General features: G+C 33.1%; 1 protein-coding gene across 4 annotated transcripts; it reads right to left on the minus strand.

Moving 5' to 3' along the window:
- Positions 1-391: 391 nt before the first annotated feature.
- Positions 392-8811, minus strand: LOC114177028 (DNA-directed RNA polymerase III subunit RPC4-like). Of its 4 annotated transcripts, XM_028062257.1 has the most exons (13): positions 8182-8811; positions 7523-7581; positions 7348-7403; positions 7206-7269; positions 7084-7123; positions 5984-6097; positions 5859-5890; positions 5668-5728; positions 4117-4208; positions 3791-4027; positions 3516-3525; positions 2165-2313; positions 392-651 (listed from the first exon to the last, which is right to left on the minus strand). In XM_028062257.1, the coding sequence occupies exons 2-12, from the start codon at positions 7556-7558 to the stop codon at positions 2258-2260; spliced, it is 798 nt and encodes a 265-aa protein (XP_027918058.1). In that variant the 5' UTR covers positions 7559-7581; positions 8182-8811; the 3' UTR covers positions 392-651; positions 2165-2257. The 4 variants fall into 4 exon arrangements, with proteins under 4 accessions (XP_027918058.1, XP_027918057.1, XP_027918056.1 ...); XM_028062256.1 differs by lacking the exons at positions 392-651; positions 2165-2313 and having other exon boundaries at positions 3347-3525; positions 8177-8801; XM_028062255.1 differs by lacking the exons at positions 392-651; positions 2165-2313 and having other exon boundaries at positions 3347-3525; positions 8143-8801.
- Positions 8812-10111: the final 1300 nt, after the last annotated feature.

Below are 10111 nucleotides of genomic sequence, written 5' to 3' on the forward strand. Positions count from 1 at the left end.
TTTTTTATATTTATATTTCTTACTATACTTTTAATAAAGATAGTAGCAATTTTTCAATACTTCTTTTCTAATATCATATAATTATATATGATACATTATCTTGCATCAATTTTCAACATTTTTCTTCGATCCATTTTATTTCAAATCAATTCTTATATATTGTTTCCTGGATTTCTTTTACCAATTATATAAAGTTGAACTAATTTAATTTTTTGTTTGTTTGTCATAGATATATACTAAACCTTTTCTGTTTGCTGTTTATGTTTATGTTTTTTTATTTGTTAACCTAGCCACTTAACCCTATCATCTATAGTAAATAATGTAATTGCTTTGAATTTTCTTTTTAAGTTTTAGATCGTAATCGACATTTTGTAACGTTCCATTTAATTATTAAGCAAAATTAAAGGAAACGTCACACAAAGATAGTACTGTAGCATAGTCCTGGGATCCTTAACACAACTCCTACAACCTGGGCACACCACGATGCCAACGGGAAACCAGATACAAGTCTAACAATGAGAGTAGAGTATTAAAGCATGAAACAATATATGGGCCATAGCCCTAAAGGACCATAACGAAAAATAGAATCAAGCCCAGATGGCTAACTAGCGGAATCGCCATTTCCTTGCTGACCACGAGAACCTCGTCCATCTGCTCCCATCAATCAAATTGATGATCATCGCCAGAAAGAACAACCACATACAATACAACCATACAACAAACAGGGTAAGCTAGAGCCGACAACATTTTCATCATACAGTCAAATATATTTTTACCATCCAGTACCCATACAACAAACAAGCATGTTATGACTTTTCAATCAATACACTACGACTCGACTCGACTCATCCGGATACGTATAACCTGGTCGGATTCAGTGGATGCTTGCACCTGTGGTGGATACCTCTGCTCACCCCCGAGCTATGTGTTACAAGTGTTACAATGAATCAATTTTCCCTCACTACAAGGTTAGTCCTTAATGAATTTTAGGCCTCCTGCTACTCTCACCACAGGAGTCAGTCCGCTCTAGGTGAGACTAACTGACTCCTTAAAGTGTCAGGATGCAACCTTACCTTGAATCCTTACCACTAGTTATACAGATGGGGCACCACCATGGACACCCACTAACAGGGGCCATGGAATCACGTCCCGACCACTGAAGCGCAACCCTGAAAGTCTCACCTAGAGATTCCAAGGAATTAAGCACTGACACGGACCAACATACATAAACAGCCAAGAATTTACACATACGTTGCACATAAGATTTCAAACCAAAATCCATAACCAAATCCTCATTTCTCATATGTTGAATCATTACCAACTCGCTATTCCCAATCATGAGTAAAGTGTTTCTCCTCATACCAAAACCATACCAAAGGTTTACCAACCATCAAGATTCATTGTTGCTCATTCCAGGTTTGTGACCACACGCATATACATATGTATCCAACTTCTCATGTACAATTCATGTAGAAATCATGCCAAGCTCACAATTCCCCCACATATAATCTCCTCCCAACATGCATAATCATTTATACAATTTATAACATAGATCATACCATGCCTTTCAATTCACAAACTTCATACCTCATACAAAACACATCATAACCAACAATCTAATTTACCAATTTAAGAGAGTCATCCAACCTACAGCATATCTCGCTCAAGCCAAGAGCCCTCGCTCAGGCGAGAGGGATATTCTCGCTTAGGCGATAGACCCTCGCTTAGGCGAGATCGCGACAAATGCTGGGATTTCCTCGCAGGCTCGCTTAGGCGAGTCCTGGCTCGCCTGGGCGAGACAACCTCTCGCCCCTCGCCTGGGCTAGACCACAACAGCGTTCCAGGCCTTCACTCCTCCTCGCTTAGGCGAGTGGCCCTCGCTTGAGTGAGACTGGCCTCACTCAACACCAGAGTTCTTCGCCTGGGCGAGGGTTCGCGAAACTCTGGTTGCTCCTGCAAGTCTCGCCTGGGCGAGTTACCCTAGCCTGGGCGGGATTGACAGATCTCGCCACTGCCTTTCCTGCAACAGTCACATATCCATACCCAAGCAACAGTCCAAGATCGTTCACACATTCATCACAAACATACAGTTCATGCAATATCCAACAAACATCAACCCAGCCAGAAAATCATTCAAGACTCGAAAACTCTAACTTCCACGTACCTGAAAAAGCTTAGTAGAGATCCTGGCGGCACAACCACGGGTACAACAGCTCTAAGGACAAACTATAGGGGTGAAGTAGCAATCTCCCTTAGCTCAACGTAACAGTGAACAAACCCTAGCAGAAGGGTTGACTGCTGCAGACCTAGGTTCTGTGAAAATGAGTGAAAAGTGAGGCTTAGGACAACGAATGATGGTTTTATCTACTGGACCAGCCCTTAGGCCCACTTACCAGGACAATCCTTTTAGTTTAGGACTGAAAGATAAGGAGCAATCTTAACGGGCCTTACACATTTAATTATAGTTTAAGTAGCATATAAACTATAAAGGAGCGTTGATTTAAAAAATAAATAAAAGATTATATTTTTACTTTTAATTAAATGGTAATCGTATTTTACTTTACTTTAATTTTTAAAAAGTATAAAATCAGTAAAAAAATCATTAATCCCCGGTTCTTTTTTTTCAATCTACTGTTTCTATATAAATTGAAAAATAGTTATAGAATGTGATTTTATGTTAAAAATAAAAATAAAATGTAACTATTATAATTTAAGTTTTATCATACACTAAATTAAAGTCAACTTTTAAATTTAAAAATTTATTGATATTGATTTCAAACTGAAAATAAATGTATGAATAAAATAATACGAAAAGATGGATATAATGAGAATTCATATAAAAAAAAGTAATATTCAAAACATTAGGTTTTCGAATTTGAACTCTGATTCTAACGTTATTTCCTTGAAGCTCATGTTTTCATCCCCAACCAAAAAAAAAGTTTAAAATCACCCACTAGCCTTTCAAACAAAAACAAAAATGGATGCCTAAGAAGAAAAGAGACACGAATGTTTATGTTTCATTGGTCTAGAAACAAGAAACCATATAATTAAGTTAACTAAAAAAGATTCAATGAAATAACTTTTAATTCAATAACTGTGCTACTTACTGAACCTGAGAATTTCTGACGTTATGAAGAAACAGAAAGCATTAAGCCTAAGAAATATATAAAAAAAAAAAAAACATAATAGATTGAACTATTTCTACCTTCCTTTCCTACATTAAGTTCTGTGAATCATGGTCCCGTTTCAACAGATAAAATTTCATGCTCATTTTTCTTATTTCTTCTCATTTCACTGTTTATGACATCATTTCAACAAATTCATAAATATATGTAGAAATGTAAACTATCTGAAAACAAAAATGATTTGAATTAGTCACAAATCAGACAAATCGTCAAGTATGCCATCTATATCCGGGGTTACTGTAACATGTTTGCTTATCTCCCCAATGGTGCACACATTTTTTTCAGTCGTATTGATAGCAACCACATCTTGGGAAAAGCCACAATTCATACCTGAAGAAACCTGCACCAGTTTAACATTTTAACAATTAACCTTGTACTACTCATTTAACTTACGGAAGGGTGAGTTGGATAAATATTCAAAAAGTAATACAGTAAAGTTGATTTTGTATGTCACATAAGATGACAATACCATTCTTGCAATATGAATTTTTTGAAGATGTTTAAATTTTATTTTGTTGATAATACATTATTGAGTATTTAAAAATTGATAAAATAACACTATGATCTGTACCCTGTAATTTATGTAGTGAATGCAACATACTTACATCATAAAGGGTATTGCCAAGCTTGAGTTTGATTTTACCAGTTTTGTATACCAGCATTTTACCCATGAAGCCAGATGGTAAGTCTTTCAACTCATAAAGCTTCTCCACTTTTTTTGAACCCCCAGGAGGTTTAGACTTCGCATTAACATCTTTGCCTCCATCAGTAGTTGATTGTATAACCATAGGCAACTTTGAAGGCAATTTAATCAGGAACATATTTGCCTCTAGGTTTTCCTCCTACCAACAATTTGTTCAAAACATTATTCTAAAATGATTAAAAGAAATTTAATTGATCGATTTAATTTCTCAAAATTCAGATTACCTACCAAAAGGCCTAACTCGATTGCTGAATTTGATGCATCTTCATTGTATGTTCTGGACTCTGCAGCCTCCCCAAATTCCTCTTCATCAAGAAGCTCTATCAGAAAAAAAAAAAAAAATGTTACGTTAAAAGACGGTCAATAACTCTTTTTGCTTAAGAGCATATATAAGGGTCTAAGTCCCATGATTCGATTATGACCCTACTCACTTGACCTTCGTCACAGAATAATTGATGCCATCACTTGGTCTCCATCACGAGACAATTGTGCAACCCACAACAATCTTCCCCTTAACAATTGCTCTCCAGGAATCAAACTCGTGACCTTGGCTATGATATCAATTGTTAATTATTCTCAAAACAAACCAATCATAAAGAGCATCAAACCTTATCATACAATAAATTTTCCCCATATATTAAGAGCAAAATGTGGAGACGTACTTGATTAGCCTTTAGAGACAATGTAGATGGAAGAGTGGTACCTGATTGTTCAATCGAAATCAACGAAAGATCTGGAAGTATGTGTGAGACGATATTGCTTTCTTTCTAGTTGGTTATTCACAAAAGACTGAATGCCCAAAATAAAAAGCACAACTCTAATGTCTTATTTCTCTATCTAAAACTGATTAATGGGATATCAACTTTATATCCTTACCTGCAAAGACCAGAAACCTCTCGACAGGTTACTCAACACGGAACAATCTAACCCATCACGGATCGTTCATCATAAACTCAAAAATTATGTATTATCCATAAAATTAATAATCATATGCAATATAATTGATACTAACAAATAATATAATTTATTGATTAATGTTAATCCATAATAATTATATAATAAAATTATATAAATATAACATTAATATGGATTAACATTAATAAATAAATTATATTATTTGTTAGTATCAATTATATTGCATATGATTATTAATTTTATAGATAATTTATAATTTATGGGTTTCTGAAGAATGGTCCGTGATGGGTTAGACTGTTCACTAAATTTGACTGTTCAATAACATGTTAAGGGATCTCTGTCTACTGGCAAAGATATAGAACTGATATTTCATTAATCAGTTTTAGATAAAGAAATAAGACATTAGATATGTGTTTTTTGTTTTGGACATTCTTGGGGATAACCTACTAGAAAGAGAACAGTATCGTCTCACAAACTCACCTTCAAATCTTTCGTTGATTCTGATTAGAAGATCAGGTGCCACTCTTTCATCGACGTTACTCCTAAAGGCTAATCTAGTAAGCTTCCGCATTTGACTCTTAATATATTGAGAATAATTTATTGTACGATAGAGTTTGATGTTCTTTATGATCCTTTTGTTCCGAGAATAATCTAACATTACTTTCAAAGTACCAATGAAATAAAGTTCTTAACTCCAGTCAGGAGAAAAAGGTGAACAGCTTAGTAACTAAAATTGTTAATTCTGGAAATGAGCCGAACAAGTTTTTTCACTAAAAAAACTAGCTGAAATCAGTCAGTTTTCCATCAATTTTACTTCATTATTTTTCTTCCTTTCCTTTTTGCAAGATAGTTCTTGAATTATACCTGGATTTCCAGAATATGGCCTCCTCAAAGGAAGAGTTTCTGGATAATTACTGTAATAGTCCTGTAGCAAAATCCAACAACCAATACTTCAGAACAAAAATAAGCAAGAACAATTACATCGATTAATGATAAACAGAAGATAAAACAGTACATCAATTAGAGAGCATATTCGTTTCATTCAGAATACTTACCCATGGTTCTGTGTATTCTTTCTCGGCCACCACTGCAATTAAAGCATCACGGGAATACTGTTAATAGGAGGAAGGATCGTTCGTGTACAAATCTATTAAATGAAAGTGTATTAATGGTGGCATACCATTAGATGCTGAATTCTGATTGATGTTGACACTTCTCCCACCCCTGCCAATACCATATGATTTCAAAGAAGTTGATTCACCACCATAACCAAAAGCAATTTGTGAAGCTGACACTGCAAACCATAAATATGCACTACGCCAGTTTAGAAAACAGAGAACATGATGTTACACTTGCCTAGGTGAAAAGGGAGTCGTGTTAAGCTTCATTATAAGATCTATACATAGACAGACTATATACTAAGTATCCAAATTACGCTACTTCAACAACAATTCAATCAATGAAGTCCGAGGAACTTGTACACACATCCGTGGGAAGGGAACAAACATTTTAGAGAGTAAATGCTAACTCATTGATTCTCCGGTAATTCGGCAAGGCATGAAACATATTCTCAGTAAAAATTCCCCGAGGTGTCAGAGAAGTTATTTGTAGTAACTTTCTTTGCCATGAGTAATAATAATTAAAGAGAATAACAGTAGCTTCACACAATATACGACCTATGATTAAGGAGTTGAACTTCAGAGTATTACAGATGTGAGAGTGGGCAACAGAGATTGTTTAATATAGAAAAAAAGAAAAAAGGAACAAAAAATTGACATCTGTTGTATGGTAAACATGGGAATGAAAAAATTGAGGCTACGCACTTGTTACCATCATGATACATAAACTAAAGATGCTAACAAATCTCCTAAAATATCAAAATAAACTAGCCGAGTAACAGACTTAGTCATATACATTACTGCTTTTCAAATAAAAAAAAACAAACTTCAAAAAAGTAATGACAACCCGTCAGTGTACCAGACCGTGATATTGAATATCTCCCGGTATCCCTAGGTTTGGCAATCTAAATATTCCACGTCACGGGTTACTCACCCTACTATTCTTAAAACAATTTCTTCATCGTGCTTCTCTATTTAACAGTCAAGTAAACTCCAAACATTTGTGTGCACGTTCATTTTCAGGATTTATTATGAGAGGTAACATCTATTTTCATGATTTATTTCCAACAGCGAAAAGAACAAACAACGGGGTCAGAAAACTAATGCTGAAGATAAAAAGACAAAGACAATCAAATCAAAGAACTTCAGTAACATAGCAAACCTTTTTTCTCAACCTTGTTCCTTGCCTTCATAGCACTCTCCTACACAGCATAAGAGGGATATATAAAATCACAGAAAAGTAAAATAATTATGAGATACCAATCAAATTAAAGTCACATATACATTGAAACGCCGCAGCAGATCCTTAGCCTGGTTCGCATCAGCCGCAGCATCCTCAATAACTTCACTGCAAAAGCAGAAAAAGAGTAGCATTAAATCAAGCTGCACTACACCATAAACTATCATCAAACAAAATAATCCATACGTTTTAACTTCTTTCTTTGGAACAAGACGGGGTGGTGCTCTTGGTGCAAATTTATGCTGCAATGCCAATAACAACAGCAGATTAAATAATTTTACTTTGTGATGTAAAAAAGTTGTTGCATTGAAAATATTGATAATAATAATAATAATATGTGTTGAACAAATTGAAAGCAAACCTTCCTTTTGACTTGCGGAGAAGGCTCTGAATCCATGAAAGTGTAATGCTGATCCGAAACTGAAAAAAAAAAAAAAAAAAGAGTGAATGAGCAACCATGAAAACAGAGAGAAGGAAGGAAAATGTTAGTTTGACATCCTTAAATCGAAAACTCCCATTTGACATTGCTACTCTGGCATTTTATATTATTTAAAATTGATCGTGGGTCCCACACGATGACAGAGAAAAGAGAAAAGGGATAAATATGTAATGTAGATGTGTCAGTTTTTTAGTTTGGCCGCTGGCCATCACCATCAGAGTTCTGACCTGCGCCATCACCTCTTCCGGGTGCTTATATTGAGGGCAGTTACAATAAAAAATGGTTGTTTTTTTGGTATTATTTTTAGGTAAAATCCCAATCCTCTACCTCATCCTTTTCTTGTATCCATGTTCAATTCCTCCATAATTCTCCAACAAAATCTCAAAAGTAAATAAATAAATAAGCATTATATTTGGAAATAATTAAAATATCCAGATTATCTGGTTCTTATTTTGTCCCTTCTTTCCACTCCCTGAGAATCACAAACGCTAACCAAACCAGAGTGTGTGATTTGAGACAAAAGGAAAGATTAAACATAATACTTTGAAAAGATGAAAGGTCTCTTCAAGTCTAAACCTCACATTGCTACAGATGTAATGCGTCACGCCACACCAGAAGAGATCTTCTACTCGAATCTCCGGAAATCAAAACAATCGCACTCAGCACCCCACCGAAGGCAACCAAAGAGAACGGCAGAGACCACCACCGCGAGATGATTACCAAATGAACTTCTCCTGGAAAAACACCAACTGCAAAAACTAGAGAACACAACTCAAACCTTATTGGTTATTAATAATTAATAATATATAAAATATTGTAATCTTGTTAGACCAGTTTTTATTAATAATATATTAAATATTGGTCCTGCTGATAAATCAGATAAGAAAATATAATTAACTTACTGTTACCATGTTATACTTTATCGAATATTCCGCGAGTTTTCATCACTAACGCGGATATCTCGTCCAGGAGAGATATCTTGGAAGACCAGAGTGGGCCAAGTTGTCACTGGACCGGGCAGGTACAGGTTATCTTTTAAACTCGATTGATCTTTGCTTGTTAAATATGCTTATTTAAGGAATTGAATATCTTTCAATTTGACAATTAAAATTGTTTTTTTTTTAAGATATTTATCAAACTATAACCCTTTGGAAACTGCTAACATCTTTTGTTCATGTAACTTTTCTATTTGGGTCAGTCACCTCATATCAGTGTCATAATTGTGAATGTTATAATTTAGTGAATATATTGAGTAATCTTCCTATTGATAGAAAGTATATTTAAAAATTCATTATATTTTATAAAACTTTAAATAAAATAATAAATTATTTATAGTATAATATGAGTATTTTTTTTATTTGATGTACACATTGTTTTCCTTAAAATTATCTTTAACTATAATTATTCATTTGATATAAATTCTAATTACTCCATGTAATTCTTATTTTTCCATATCTCTTACATAATATATATATATATATATATATATATATATGATTTTTTAACTACAATATTTAATAATGATTCAAATTATTTTTAATACTTTTTAAAAAATCGAACACAGTTTTCCATTGTTCAAAATAATATTGTTTAGGTTACTAAAAATTGTGGAGAAAAAAATCACATATTATAGTATTATTATCGATTTGATTTACATTTAAATTTAAATATATTATAATTTAATATTAATATTCTTTAATATAATTTTTAAATTAAAAAAAAATTGAGATATATATTCACATGAAGTAAAAGAAAAAATCATTTGAAAATTTAGTTAATGAAAAAAACTCAAGCATGACAAAAAAAATGTACAAGATATACTAATCCCACAAATGATGTTTTTATATGAATTTTATCTTTAGTAATTAAAATATTCAAATTTCATTAATTTAATTTAATATAATTATCATTTTTAAACTTGTTTTACTTCAATCATTGAGAGGTAAATAACCATTCAATTTTATAATTATTTCATCAGTGCATTTCCTTAAGAGTGACAAATTCAATTTTTTTATAACCTACGAGAGCTTATGATTACTAGTTAGTCTCTCCACTAAGGAGATTTTTAAAATATAATACAATGATAATAATAGATAAATAGTGTTTTCTTATATATATATATATATATACACACGAATAATTTGTCTCACCAAATAATGCGATGTTGCATTTTGTAACATCTATTATGCATATATATGATGTGAATCGTGATGAATGTCTCCACGTATTGTCTTTGTAAAATAATAACATGAATAAATGTTTTGTCTTTGTAAAATAATATGACTAAATGTTTTTTTAATGTATCACAAAAATACTATTATATGTTAATTTAACTACATAACATGTCATGACTAAATGGAAGACATCCTCTGGAAAACACTAATGCATGATAAGAGTTTCACTGAAAGTTAATAACTGACACGTACCAGAATCGACCGCTCCTTAGCTGACCTATGTTACCACTGTCACACGAACCAAATCAAAAAAATAATTCATGGACAAAACAGAATC

This window comes from Vigna unguiculata, chromosome 3, assembly GCF_004118075.2.
Source record: "Vigna unguiculata cultivar IT97K-499-35 chromosome 3, ASM411807v1, whole genome shotgun sequence".
NCBI classification, from domain to species: Eukaryota; Viridiplantae; Streptophyta; class Magnoliopsida; order Fabales; family Fabaceae; genus Vigna; species Vigna unguiculata.

Bases quoted from the DNA above. Each gene is read 5' to 3' on its own strand.
- LOC114177028 (XM_028062256.1), bottom strand. From the start codon at position 7,558: ATGGATTCAGAGCCTTCTCCGCAAGTCAAAAGGAAG. The intron at 7,124-7,205 runs GTATATGTGACT...TATGCTGTGTAG, and splicing joins ATCTGCTGCGGCGTTTCAAT to GAGAGTGCTATGAAGGCAAG. The intron at 3,526-3,790 runs GTAAGTATGTTG...AAACTGGTGCAG, and splicing joins TTGGCAATACCCTTTATGAT to GTTTCTTCAGGTATGAATTG.